This window comes from Somniosus microcephalus, chromosome 8 (genome assembly GCF_052327205.1).
Source record: "Somniosus microcephalus isolate GS21.2 chromosome 8, FLI_Smic_1.0, whole genome shotgun sequence".
Lineage (NCBI taxonomy): Eukaryota > Metazoa > Chordata > Chondrichthyes > Squaliformes > Somniosidae > Somniosus > Somniosus microcephalus.
The window spans coordinates 128,529,386-128,543,416 of NC_140994.1; the positions used below are offsets into that span (position 1 = coordinate 128,529,386).

General features: G+C 51.1%; 1 protein-coding gene across 1 annotated transcript in view; it reads left to right on the top strand.

Annotated features, from left to right (window-relative positions):
- adam19b (ADAM metallopeptidase domain 19b) overlaps positions 1-14,031 on the top strand; it is a 377,796-nt gene that overhangs the window by 322,962 nt on the left and 40,803 nt on the right. Inside the window, exons 13-14 of the mRNA XM_085994041.1 lie at positions 5,365-5,454; positions 11,297-11,492. Coding sequence (XP_085850167.1) covers positions 5,365-5,454; positions 11,297-11,492 — 286 coding nt within the window. The remainder of the gene's footprint in view (positions 1-5,364; positions 5,455-11,296; positions 11,493-14,031) is intronic.

The window sequence follows — 14,031 nt, forward strand, 5'->3', positions numbered from 1 at the left end:
GAAATATAAAAAGCAGGCGTAAGGCCTGCTTTTTACAAGGTAAGTGGTGAATTAATTAAAATTAATACATTTTTTCCACAGGTTTATTATTTTTAAATACTTTAAAGCAGGGTAAGTTTATTTTTAGCCCCGTTAGAATATAAAATCATTTTTTTCAAAAATTTAAATTACAGTATTGTTTAAAATAGTTATTTAATGTAATTTATAGTTTACTAGCTGAAGTGCCCGGCGGTGCCGAGGCTTTTTCGAGGGAATGTTGTTGTTGGAAGAGAGAGAGAGCGACTGGGGGGAAGAGAGAGCGACTGGGGGGAAGAGAGAGAGCGACTGGGGGGAAGAGAGGGCGCGACTGGGGGGAAGAGAGGGAGGGGAGGGGAAGAGGGGGAGGGGAGGGGGGAGGGGAAGAGGGGGAGGGGAGGGGGGAGGGGAGGGGGGAGGGGAGGGGGAAGGAGGAGGGAGGGGAAGGGAGGGGGAGAGGGAGGCGGAGGGCGGGGGAAGGGAGGGAGGGGGGAGGGGGAGAGCGGGGAAGGGAGGGCGGGGGGGAAGGGAGGGCAGGGGGGGAGGGAGGGGGGAAGGGCGGGGGGGGAAGGGAGGGCGGGGGGGGGGAGGGAGGGCGGGGGGCGACCCCCCCGAGGGTCGCGGACCCCCCCCCCCCCCGAGGGTCGCGGACCCCCCCCCCCCCCTCCGAGGTGAAGACCGCCGATTGCGCGCGCAGCAGGAGCTGAGACGCGGCGTCTCTCTCGGCCGGCGGGCCCGGTTGCCAGGGCAACCGTGACGCTGACCAAGCCAGACAGACGCCGCGTCTCAGCTGCTCCTGCTGCGCGCGCGGCACCCCCCCCCCCGAGGGTCGCGGCCCCCCCCCCCCCCCCGAGGGTCGCGGGCCCTCCCCCCCCCCCCCGAGGGTCGCGGCCCCCCCCCCCAGGTGAAGACCGCCGATTGCGGCTGTGCGAGACGCCCGGCGGGCCCGGTTGCCAGGGTAACGCTGTACGCTCAGCAAGCCCCGCCCCCCGGCCGAGCCAGAGACGTCTCAGCTCCTGCTGCGCGCGCACACTAGCGGCGCTGGGCTGAGGCTCGGCCCTCCAGCCTTCGCGTGGGACCGGGAGGTGCCTAGCTCGGGCGTGGGTGCGGAGGAGACGCCGAGGCTTCTAGGCCTACCTGGAAAAAGGGGAAAGGTAGGAAAATTAATGAGATTAGATAAGTTAATTACTTTCTAAATCATTTTTTTAAAAACAATATGTGTTTTAAAAGCAACGTTTTTTTTTAAGACGCAGAAAGCGGGAAAAAGAAAGGAAAAGTTTGGAATCAAGATGGCGGTGCATCACCTCGGTTCAGAACGATAAAGCCCGGCCACACGCGCACCGATTGGCCCGGCGGCACACGCCAGCAACCCGGCGTACGATTGGTCGAGCTCGAGGTCACTCTGTCGCTAATGAGCGGATAATGAGATGCTAATGAGCGGAACGTTGAAGGTTTTTGGGATACCGCGGGCGGGATTTTAGCCCGGCCGAAACGTAAATACGCTTAAAACCGTCTCGGAAGCGTAAGCTTTCTTTGGAGGTAACGCGCGCGTAGGTACGCCCTGTAACGTTCGAGTGCATACCCATAAGCACACGCGATGACAGACAGATAGACAGATAGACAGACAGAATGACAGAAGTACCGATTTATATATATAGATTTTAAAAATGTGATGTTTTTAAAAATTTATTTGAAGGTTTAGTGCTATTTTGGGGCCGTAGTATTTATAAGTCTTGACAGCACTTCCTGTCAAAACTTATGAATGGAGCATTCGCTGCTCCAATTGGGTGCCCATGGCCCACGTGATCCCAGGGGACGCATCGAACTAACTGCGCCCCTGGGATACGCAAGCACTGCGCGCTGGCAGCTGGACCAGGCCCCGGATCGGAATTCCACGGGGCCCTACAGCTCAACGGCCGGCGCGCAAGGTAAGTGCAGATCGGGGGCTTACACCCGCGGGAAGCACCCGACCCAAATTTCTGGGCCAAACAAAGTGTGCAAAACAAGACACAATCATACCAACTAACAACACACAAGGGTAGGCACTTGGATGTTTTATACAATGTTCATGTAAAGTTTCTATTAATGTGGAGTCAAACATTTAAATCTTTATTTTCAACACTTTCCAATCTTGGACAGATTTGTGCGCACCTTTGGAAGTTGCTTAGTGAGTTGCCGTGAATGGTGAGATATAACGGTACCCCCCGCAATGGTGATGAGTGTGAAAGGAATGGCTTGGGCATTGTAGGGATGCTTTATGGTGTTGCTGTAAGGGGGTGCCAACCTGGCGTATCATGTGGCAGCCAGGGTGTACAGCATCAAGTGAAGTAAATCTGGCCACGGTGAGGCTATCCCTGCCCTCCCGGGCAGCAATGCGGTCGGGTGCTAATGCCCTGTGTCTTGTGCAGCATCAGGTGATTGCGGAGAAGGTTGATGTTGTTGTTCTTGGTACTGCTGGTGTTGGGGTTGATCGTGGTGGGATTCTGAGGACCAAGGTGAGAGGGTATAAAGGGCACCCATGCTGATGGAATAGATGGCAGGTGAAGTAGAGATGACAGAAGTGATATCTTAATGGTGAGCGAGGTAATGAGGTCAGACTGGATGGAGACTTGTGGGGATGGGGATGGTTTAGCAGGGTGGGGTCAGTGTTTATGAGCTGAGTGATTTTGTTTTGTAATATATATTCCAGGTTTTCCAGTAACCCACTGTTAAATCTATCCTGGATTGTACTGAGAACTGTCACATTATCCAGTACCCTGTTATGCATTAAACCCTTAACAAGGGTGGATTTCCACGGGTCTTTCCTTGCATGCCTGCCGTAACTTTGGTGGGAGAGTTATGGCAACCCCAGAGAAATGGCAGTAGTGCTGGCTCTTCCAAGGTTTCTGTGGCCTTTCTGCCAAAGTTGCAGTGGGCGAGCAGGAGAATCCCAGCTGAGGTTCACCACCCTTTGCTTTGTGCGACGTACCTGGGAACAGGAGTAGGCCACTCAGCCAGCTTGACTGAGATCAGGAACTCGCAATGCGGGACTTATCATTGCTTGCCTGTTCTGAAGGTTTAGTGCCAGCAAGTTATACTAGTGTCTTCAGACTCTATTAAGAACGCTAACTTGGTCAGGTGTCAGGCGTGGCTCGGCGGACAGCACTCTCACCACTGAGTCAGAAGGTTGTGCATTCAAGTCCCACTCCAGAGACTTGAACACAAAATCTAGGCTGACACTCCCAGTGCAGTACTGTGAGGGTGCTGCACTGTCGGAGGTGCCGTCTTTCGAATGAGACATTAAACCTCAAGTGGACGTAAAATATCCCATGGCGAAGAAAAAGAGCCGGGGAGTTCTCCCTGGTGTCCTGGTCAATATTTATCTCTCAACCAATATCAATAAAAGACAGATTAACTGGTCATTTCTGTTTGTGGGACCTTGATGTGCACAAATTAGCTGCCACAGTTCCTACGTTACAACAGGTACTACACTTAATTGGTGGTAAAGCACTTTAGCATGTCCTGAGGTCGTGAAATGTGCTGTATAAATGGAAGTTCATTTTTATTTGTGATGCATACCACAGAAAGTTTTATTTCAGTTTTTTAACGATCGAAGTGAGCATCTTATGATGCTCCAGTGACTTGAGTTGGTTAAGTCAATGTGCAACTGAGCTAAATAGCCCAGAGGGTTTTAGCTTCGATTCCAGTTCTGTGTTGAGTCAGCCGAGGGGCAGAGGAGAGTTGCCACAGTTGGCTTCTTTGCCCCCTGGGTTAGGGAGAGAAAAATCAGGCAAGGCCCTGCTCTTGATCTCTATGCAGTGTCATTGCAAGTCTGTTGTCAGTGGCGCCCGTGCTGGTAACATCATTTCCAACTCCTTGACTGGATTACTGCCTCATAATTCACATCATGTCCATTATCCTATGTACCGTGTCTTAGTTCTCATGCAGAAGGCTGCGGAAGTCTGGTTGAAATTAGGCCTCCAGATGATGTCAAATATATTCAATTTAAATGTTAGCCAAGCACCCCTGTGATAGTTTTACCAGATGGCTCCCTCCACCTCACACTGCATCTAATTCCAACCATCCTCTGTTTCACCACATGCCGTGTGGAAATTTGAAGTACAGTAAAATCTTAAACTTTAGGATTTTATCCATTAGTGAGGGAGCTGCCCTGAGAAAAACAGTGCCTATGCTGCTCGAACATTGAATTCAACCAGACCAAATCAGCACTGACCCCGAACACGGCGCCGACCCCGAACACGGCGCCGACCCCGAACACGGCGCCGACCCGGAACACGGCACCGACCCCGAACACGGCACCGACCCCGAACATGGCACCGAACATGGCACCGACCCCGAACACGGCACCGACCCCGAACACGGCACCGACCCCGAACACGGCACCGACCCCGAACACAACACCGGCCCAGAACACGGCACTGACCCCAAACACAGCACCAACCCCGAACACGGCACCGACCTGGAACACAACACCGACCCAGAACACGGCACCGACCCCGAACATGGCACCGAACACGGCACCGACCCCGAACACGGCACCGACCCCGAACGCGGCACCGACCCCGAACGCGGCACCGACCCCGAACGCGGCACCGACCCCGAACACGACCCCGAACGCGACACCGACCCCGAACGCGGCACCGACCCCGAACGCGGCACCGACCCCGAACACGGCACCGACCCCGAACACAACACCGACCCCGAACACGGCACCGAACACGGCACTGACCCCGAACAAGGCACCGACCCCGAACGTGGCACCAACCCCGAACACAGCACCGACTCCGAACGTGGCGCCGACCCAGAACACGGTACCGACCCTGAACAAACAGCATGAACTCTATGTCAACACAGCACAAACACAACAAAACAGTCTGTTAAGTTTCAGTTTCTTCTTTTCAATTGGCTAGTTTGTACTTTTCTTATTCACCAGTCACATGTTCTCCCCAATCATATTTCATCAAAATAAAATTCTACCCAATCATAAAATCTACCAAAGAAACATTCTACCCAATCACATTCCAGTGAAAGCCCTTCACGATGTTACATCTGCCAGGACAGTTCACTGATCTCCAAAAATAAACATTCTTGGGGAAAGGGGGCAATTGAGAGGGAACGTGAGCCGATTCAGTGGCAGGGAGAAGGATAAGGGCACCCAACTGAGGGGTTGTAGATCGAATCATTCTATCCAAGGGCGGGGAGAGAGAGAGATTCTTCTAAGACTCTTAACACAGACCAGAGATCAAACATGAGCCCTCCCTGATCTATGTGGCTTGGCACCACAGCAAGCCCATCTTTCTAAGTGTGTGCCTTTATTGCTCTTCCTCATTTCTTGTGCTTCTTTTTCAGGAATGTAACAACCCCTGTTGTTACGCCAATAACTGCACCCTGACGATGAATGCAGAATGCGCTCATGGGATCTGTTGTCATAAGTGCAAGGTCAGAACCTTTACAATGTCATTTTTAAAATTCAATAACATTTGATGATTTGCAAATGTCCATTAATACCCTATTTAATAGATATTTCCAAATTACTTGTTGGATTGTCGTAAAAACCCAAGTGGTTCACTAATAGTCTTACGGGGAAGGGAACCTGCAGCGCTTGTGTTGGGGGACTGGGAGTTACTGTAGGTCAAAGTGTTTGTGTAAACTCCTGTCTGCACTAATTGAATATGATTACTGTCATGAACACACTAACTAATGTGCTAAAAATAGCACACAGAGGAATCAAAACCCATTGGCAACCAGTTTACATTTTAACCTTTTGTCATAGCCAGCTCAAACACGGAACAATTGGTTCTAAAGCCCAATTGGTGACTGCCCTACAGTACTTGGGCTTGAGCAGTGATACTCCTCTGCTCCTCTCACTCTTCAGCAAGGGGAAACACACAGGGAAAATCTTATTCATGGTAGGGCTACCCTAGCAGCCATAATACAAATGAAAGGACCCTAGAGGAACCTTCCAAGGTGTGCAGAGACGTACCTTCTGGGAATTTGACCTGTGACCTCTAAATTGTCCAGCAGGGCTACGGGGATAGAGCGGGGGAATAGGACTGACTCGTTGCTCTGCAGAGAGCCGGCACGGACTCGATGGGCCGAATGGCTTCCTTCTGTGACATTATGGGCTGGATTTTAATTCAGTGGCGGGCTGGGGTCGTGTAATCCGCATTTCGTGTTATCCACCCGAAACTAAATCGATGTGGAAAATTGATGCGATTTTAACTTGATTGGCCAATTGAGTTCCAACGTGTGGGAACCTATGGCAAATGAGTTTTTCCAGTCTGAAAGTCGCCTCTGATGACATCATCATTGTTGCTGCATTTAAGGTCTGCAACAAGCCTTGCTTCTTCTGCAGACTGCCAACCTTTTGGCCTTTCATGCTCCAGGGACCTGGAGGAAGAATGGCCAGCCAGAGAGCTAGGGCTGCTCCCAGGTTTGATGACGTTGTCTTGCAGGCTTTAGTTGAGGGAGCAAGAGCTCATAAAGAGGTGCTCTTCCCTTCTTCAGGGAGGAAGAAGCCTCCCCAGCAGACCAAGACTGTGTGGATCCAGGTGGCAGAGGAGGTCAACTCATTATCAGTAACCCGCAGAACCTGGATTCAATGCAGGAAGAGATTTCATGGACTGCGCACTGGAAAAGTGAGTACGAATTTCCCATCACCCTCAATCTGATCCCCATTGCCTTTCCTCACCCGCACTCAGCTTTAGCAACCTCTTCCTCCACATCCCACTTGACACTGACATCCATGCACCCTTACCCATTCCCTCTCTCTCTATGGTCACATTCACCTAACTATGCGACTATGCAGCCCTCACACTCCCTATCACTGTGATGCTATGAAAACAATTGACAACACACAGGGAGGGCCCTTGGTCTTGCCACCTCACTCCATCTTTGTCTCCTTCTAAGTATCTATGCTATGGAATCTCTACACTCACTCCATCATTCTCACTCAACCTCCACTTATCTCCCTCATTGCAAGAAAAGAGAGCTCACAATAAACGAGAAAGAGCGAGGACAGGAGGAGGGCCACCCTCAGTAGCCCACCTCACCCCCTGGGAGGAGGCGGTCCTGGAGATCGTAGGAGTGGAGGACGATGCACAAGTGAGGACAGAGAGGTGCATCACAGCAAGCTGGTGACAGAATAGTTTTCCATCTCTCTCATTGACATTGCATGAGTCGCTGATAATGATTCTGAAGCTCTAACAGATGGACTTATGAGCATCTGCAATATGCAATGTGCATGTAACCTTGGCATCACATCTCTGATTCTTCCCTTTACTCCCCAACAGGACCATCGCAAGCACCCGTCCCCACTAGCCAGGAGGAACAGCATGAGCCTCAAAACTCCTCAGAAGAAGCTGCAACCTCTGAGGGCGCAGCGTCAGCAGAATTCAGTGCACCCAGCACCAGCGCAGACACTCACACCTCGGTGGGACCTTCGGGACATAGAGTAGTGTTGTTACCTGGTGTATCACAGCTCACAAGTGAGCATCAGCAGATTGTGGAGACAGGGAAAGCAGTGGAGAGTCCTAATCGGAGGGCGCAGGACTCTGCCAGCTCGGCTCAGCTGCATGTCGACCCTCTGCCTCTGGGTCCATCCATGAGATCAGTGGTGCTGGAACTCCAGGAACAGATGCAGGAGTCTCTGGCAGGTTTTGTCTCCAGGATCACTGCGAGTGTGGAGCGAATGGAGGAGTCCATAGTGAACATGAGCAGAGCCTTTGTGAATGCATCACCATGGAAAAGATGGCAACCTCCATGGAGGTGATAAGTCGTCAGAGTGCAGAAAACATGGTGAGTGTTCAGAATAGAATGACATCTCTGGAGGAGCGATGGTCATCTATTGAACAGAGAAACCAGACCTTCATGGAAGTCCTTCTGAGTAGGACTGCCAGTGCAGATACGAGTCCCCATGGCCCCCCTGATGTGCAGCAAGGTGCTCTCAAGCCACTTGCAAGCGCTGAGGGGAACCTGACCCATGAGAGGGAAGTTGGTGGCAGACATCAAGGAAGTGGGGGCTCCTCTCCAAGCGCTCGCATTTCCATGCCACTGCAGAGCCCTCAGTCAGAGCCCCACCAGAGTCCACACCCATCTGAGATCGGCGTCTCAACCCCTGCACAGCCGCAGGAGCAGCAGACTGTTGCTGAGCCCTCACAGGTTCGCAACCCCAGAGGACACCCGCCAAAGGTGTCGAGACAGGAGCAGCAGGAAAGTGAGCAAGGGGCCTCCACATCTGCTGAAGCCACAGGGGAAGCACCACGTAGGAGCACGCATAAGAGAAAGATACTGCACAAATAGTCACAAGGGTAGTCACTTGGTGAAATTTGATGTTTTATTTTAAAAAGCCATCAGATAAATAATGTAAATAAAAAATCTGATGGCTACTGCTGTAGTTGTGGCGTGTGTCATTTCGCAAATGGGACTTTCACATTGAGGGCTTAGGATTACTTGCAATTGTCAGTATGGTGGTCAAATTGCTAGGAATCCGCTGGTCCTTGGCCATTGTCGATGCTCAGGTAAGAAGCTGCGAGGCAAATGTGCTTGATTGGCTAGGCTAAGCAAATCTGGCCAAGATGAGTGCGTTCCTTGCATCCCGGGCAGCAATGTTCTTGCGTACTGCTGCCGCTGGTTGATGGACCTCTGCAAGATGTTCATTTTCGCTCTCCTCCTCCTCCTCCTCCTCCTCCTCCTCATCTGAGGAGGATATGTGAGGAGCCACTTGGTCCTCAGGAATCTGCAAGCCACGACGCTTTGCCATGTTGTGAAGTGCACAGCAAACCACGATGATTCTGGAGACCCTGGCTGCTGAGTACTGCAGGGCTCCACCTGATCTATCCAGGCATCTGAAGCGTATCTTCAGCAAACCGATTATGGCTCTGGTGGACATGTGGCTGGAGTTGTAGCTCTCCTCAGCTTTGTTGGATGGTCTCCTCAACGGCGTCATTAGCCACGTCTTCAGGGGATAGCCCTTGTCTCCAAGTAGCCATCCGTTAAGTTGGTCTGGTGGACTGAATAGCAGAGGCACACTAGACTGGCGCAGTATGAAGGAGTCATGGCAACTGCTAGGGTACTTGGCACAAACATGCAAAATTTCCTTCTTGTGGTCACACACCAGCTGAACGTCAAGGGAGTGGAAGCCCTTGCGGTTGACAAAAATACCTGGATTGCGATGGAGTGCCTTAAGGGCCACATGTGTGCAGTCAACGATGCCCTGCACCCTTGGAAAGCCTGCCAGATTAGCTAATCCAACCACACGCGCCGTGACACTTGCTTGATCCTTGGTGAAATGGATGTGATTGTGCGCGATGGCAAAGAGGGCATCGGTTACCTGTGTGATGCAAGTGTGTGCGGCCGCCTGGGAGATGCCGCTGATGTGTGCTGCTGATCCCTGGAATGAGCCTGAGGCAAAAAAGTTGAGTGCGGTGGTGGCTTTGACGGCCACTGGTAAGGGTTGTCCACTTGGTCCTCTGGCCTGCAGGTGTTGCAGCATTGCGCAGATGTCACCCACTACCTCTCGCGAAAGTCGGAGCCGCCTTTGCACTGCTGCTCAGACATGTTGAGGTAGCTGACCCTGTGTCTGTAGACCCTGTTTGGGGGGTATCTCCTGCGCTGATGGACTTCCATGCGCTGGCCCCTTCTGGCCTGTGCAGCTTCAGGTGGGTGAGTTGCAGCTTGGCGCTCCGGTTGTTGCTGCTGCTGTTGGTGCTGCTGCTGTTGGTGCTGCTGTTGTTCCTGGTTCTGCTGGTGCCACGGCTGATGTTCGTCCTCATCTAATGTCCAGAAGGGAAGGAAATAGATGGCTCCCATGCTTCTGGTATATGCCTCAGTTGAGGAAGCGCTCAGTGAGGGCGGCGAGAGGGGTTTCCCAGGAGGTCATACTAGAGATGGGTGTCAGGCTCCAAACTTCCACAGCTGTGGTTATGCCTTCTAAAAGTTCCCCCAGACCTGAGACTACAAAGTCCTGCCACCTGCAAATGATGGCTGATCAAATCTCCTCTTTATTGGTTGAGCTGCAGCTGATAGTCAGCAATCCAATTGGGCTCCTGCCAGGTTTCACCGTCATGTTTCAGAACAGGCGTGTTTCACGTGGGAAAATGGCATTACAAAGGCAATTTACTGCTTGTTAACAGCCTTAACGGCCTATCCCACCTCTTGGAGGCGGGACGAAGACGGGACCATCAGATATGAATTAATGAAAATTGCATGGAGGCGGAGTTGGGCCTGCACGCCAGTTTTTGCAATTTTAACCCCCCACATGACTCCAATCCCACCTCCACGGCCCAATGAAAATCCTGCCCTATGACTCTATGGAGGAAAAATTCGGTTGCTTTGCACTCCCCGTTGGCGCCCACGCTAATATGGCGCAAAGCAACTAGCGCCCGGGCGCAGCGATGTTTGTGCCGCTCGCGAAATTGACCAGACAATTTGCGGCGGCGCTAAACACTACCGCCACGATCTCCTGCGCCCGCAGATCGTGACGTCAGTCGAGCGTGCAATGCCCCGGTAGCGCCCCGGACCGGATATGGAGTGGCGCCCCCTGCCTTTCCACCTGCCGCTAGCAACGACAGGTAGAGGGGAACGTTTTGCAGTTGGGAAAGGACTGGGGGAACGCTATTTAAAGGCGGCCGCTTCCTGCCTTTTTTTGCTTGCGACATTTTTGCACCACGCATTCTGAGAGACAGAGAGAGACTTCTGGAGAGATTCAACGCTGTGTGTAGGTGTTTTGGGTACTGAGCAGCACTTTGCAGGTTCATTTTGATTCGACCTTCCTTGCATCGATTTAGAAGAAACTATAGGGGCTGCGCTCTGAGCTCTTTCCCTGGGCCTCTCCATTGTTCTTTCCAGCAGATTTGATATACAGGTCTCTCCAGGCCGAGATCCAAGGCTGCAATGAGCAGGGTGTGGCTGGAGAGCAAGGTCAACCCTCCCCTTTAAGAACTGGCCGGCACCAGTGTGTCTTGTGTTCCATTGCTGACTGACATCAAATGAGCTTCGCCAGCGCTCTGAGGTAGCGCCTCGCTCCTCGGCGTTAGCACCTTAAGAGAGGTGTGTAGCACCTGATTTAGCGCTCCAATCACCTCCAGGGGCGATAGAAGTAGAAGCCAAGTTTGCAGTCGGAGGCGATAATTAGCACCAGGCGCTAAACTTTGCGCCCGGCCGATAATTGCGCCCCAAACGGGGCGATACCGAATTTCTCCCCCTATGACTCTAAAATGGCACAGTGTGTCCCTTTCATCGGCCTCACATTCATATACTGGTGAATTTTCTCTTCCAACAGTTAAAGACCTCTGGCACAGTCTGCAGGAAGTCATCGGGACCATGTGACCTACCTGAGTATTGCTCTGGCGTCTCTGAGTTTTGTCCAGCCAACTTTTACCAAATGGATGGTGGCAGCTGTGATGGAGGTCAGGCCTATTGCTACAATGGGATGTGTCTGACTTACAAAAATCAGTGTGTGCTCCTATGGGGTTCCGGTAAGTTCAAAGAGAAATCCCAGTGATCTTGGATTCAATTATGGCTTTTTATTTAGTTTTGTCTTTTTGTAGTTCGTCTGTTTGAGGGGGCCGAAAATTCAGCCAGATGTCCCATTCTTGATTGCTACCCTGTGATCTCTGCTGGAACGTGCATGTTGTGAAAGAAGAAAGAAAGAGACTATAAAAGAACTTACGTTTCTATAGCACCTTTCACAACCTCAGGATGCCCCAAAGCACTTGCCAGCCAATGAAGTCCTTTTGAAGTGTAGTCACTGTTGTAATGTGGGTAATCATGGCAGCCAATTTATGCACAGCAAGCTCCCACTAACAGCAATGAGATAAATTACTAGTTTATTTGTGGGAGGTGTTGACTGTAAGATTAATATTGGCCAGGACACTGGGGAGAACTCCCTTTCTTTTTGAATCTTTGATGCATTTAAGGGGAAGTGAGATAAGCACATGAGGGAGAAAGGACTGGAAGGATGTGCTGATAGGGTGAGATGAAGTAGGGTGGAGGAGGTTCATGTGGAGCATAAACACCAGCGTAGACCAGTTGGGCCGAATGGCCTACTTCTGTGCGTAAGTTCGATGTAATTCTATGAATCATACCATGGGTCTTTTACAACGTCCTGAGAGAGCAGGCGGGGCCTCAATTTAACGTCTCATTTGAAACGGCACCTCCGACGGGGTAGCACTCCCTCAGCACTGCACTGGAGTGTTAGCCGGGATTTTGGGCTGTTCTATCTGTAATATCTTCAAAGGGTCCATGTGAAGATATTTTTTTCCACAGATGTGTTTCCGGTGTTTTCTGTTTTTGTTTCAGAATTCCAGCACCTGCGGTATTTTGCTGTTTTTTTGATCCAGGAAAATTGTTGATGATTGCAAAAACTCGGGAAATTAGAAGTAAGAAGGGAACTGCTCGCTGACCTACATTGGCTCTCAGTCTGACAGCGCCTCGATTTTAAAATTCTCATCCTTGTTTTCAAATCCCTCCATGGCCTCTCCCCTCTCTATCTCTGTAACCTCCTCCAGCCCTGCAATCCTCCAAGATCTTTGCAAGTGTTGCTAATTCCATATTTACTGCTGACCGCTAACAAGCTCTCACACAAACTTACAGATCTTTCAATGCATTGAATTCATACCCATAGTTTGTTTTTATCACTCCACTATTGGTGGCCGTGCCTTCAGCTGCCGAGGTCCTAAACTCTGGAATTACCTCCCTAAACCTTTCTGCCTGTCTACCTCTCCTTCCTCCTTTAAGAAGCTCCTTAAACCTACCTCCACCTACCCTAATATCTCCTTATGTGGCGCGATGACAAAATTTGTTTGAAAATTGCTCCTGTGAATCACCTTGGGACGTTGTTATTGTTGCTCCCAATGGATAACCAAGCTGTGGAATAAGTTGCCAGGAGAGGACATTGATGCAGACAGAATTAACGTATTGGAGAGACAATTGGATACATTTCTGGATCGAGAAGGAATGGTGGGATAGGGTGGGGAAGTGAGGTTGATGTATGAAAGCCTAAACCAAAAGGAAAATACTGCGAATGCTGGAAATCTGAAATAAGAACAGAAAATACTGGAAACACTCAGCAGGTCAGGCAGCATCTGTGGAGAAAGAAACAGAGCAAACGTTTCAGGTCAGTGATCTGGTCAGCTGCTGTTCCTCGAGCTTGCGTTGAGCTTCATTGGAACAGTGTAATAGGCCGAGGACAGAGCGGTCAGAGCAGGCGTGGGGTGGAGATTTAAAGTGGCACGCGGCCGGAAGCTCAGTGTCTCGATTGCGGTCTGAATGGAAGTATTAAGGAAAGCGATCACCCAATCTACATTTGGTCTCCTCAGTGCAGAAGAGACCGCATCGTGAGCAGCGAATACATTATTCCAACTGCCCTGCTGATCTTGGGCATCTCACAGACCGCTCCCTTTGTTCTTTCCCTGTCCCCCTTCTCCTCTGGCTGTGCACTTGCTTAACAGCTGTTCATCTCTAAAATCTTTCAGTTCTGATGAAAGGTCATCGACCTGAAACATTGCGGGCAATTTTAACCTAACCCGCCTATCGGGAATTTGCCGGTATCGGGTGGAATGATGGTTTTACATCCCGCCCTGGGATGTGGACATCACTGGCAAGGCCAGCATTTATTGCCCATCCCTAATTGTCCTTGAGAAGGTGGTGGTGAGCTGCTTTCTTGAACCGCTGCAGTCCATGTGATGAAGGTACTCCCACAGTGCTGTTAGGGAGGGAGTTCCAGGATTTTGACCCAGCGATGATGAAGGAACAGCGATATATTTCCAAGTCAGAATGGTGTGTGACTTGGAGGGGAACTTGTAGGTGGTGGTGTTCCCATGCGCCTGCTGCCTTTGTCCTTCTAGGTGGAAGAGGTCGCGGGTTTGGGAGGTGCTGCCGAAGAAGCCTTGCCGAGTTGCTGCAGTGCATCTTGTACATGGTATGCACTGCAGCCACGGTACACCGGTGGTGGAGGGAGTGAATGTTTAAGATGATGGATGGGGTGCCAATGAAGTGGGCTGCTTTGTCCTGGAT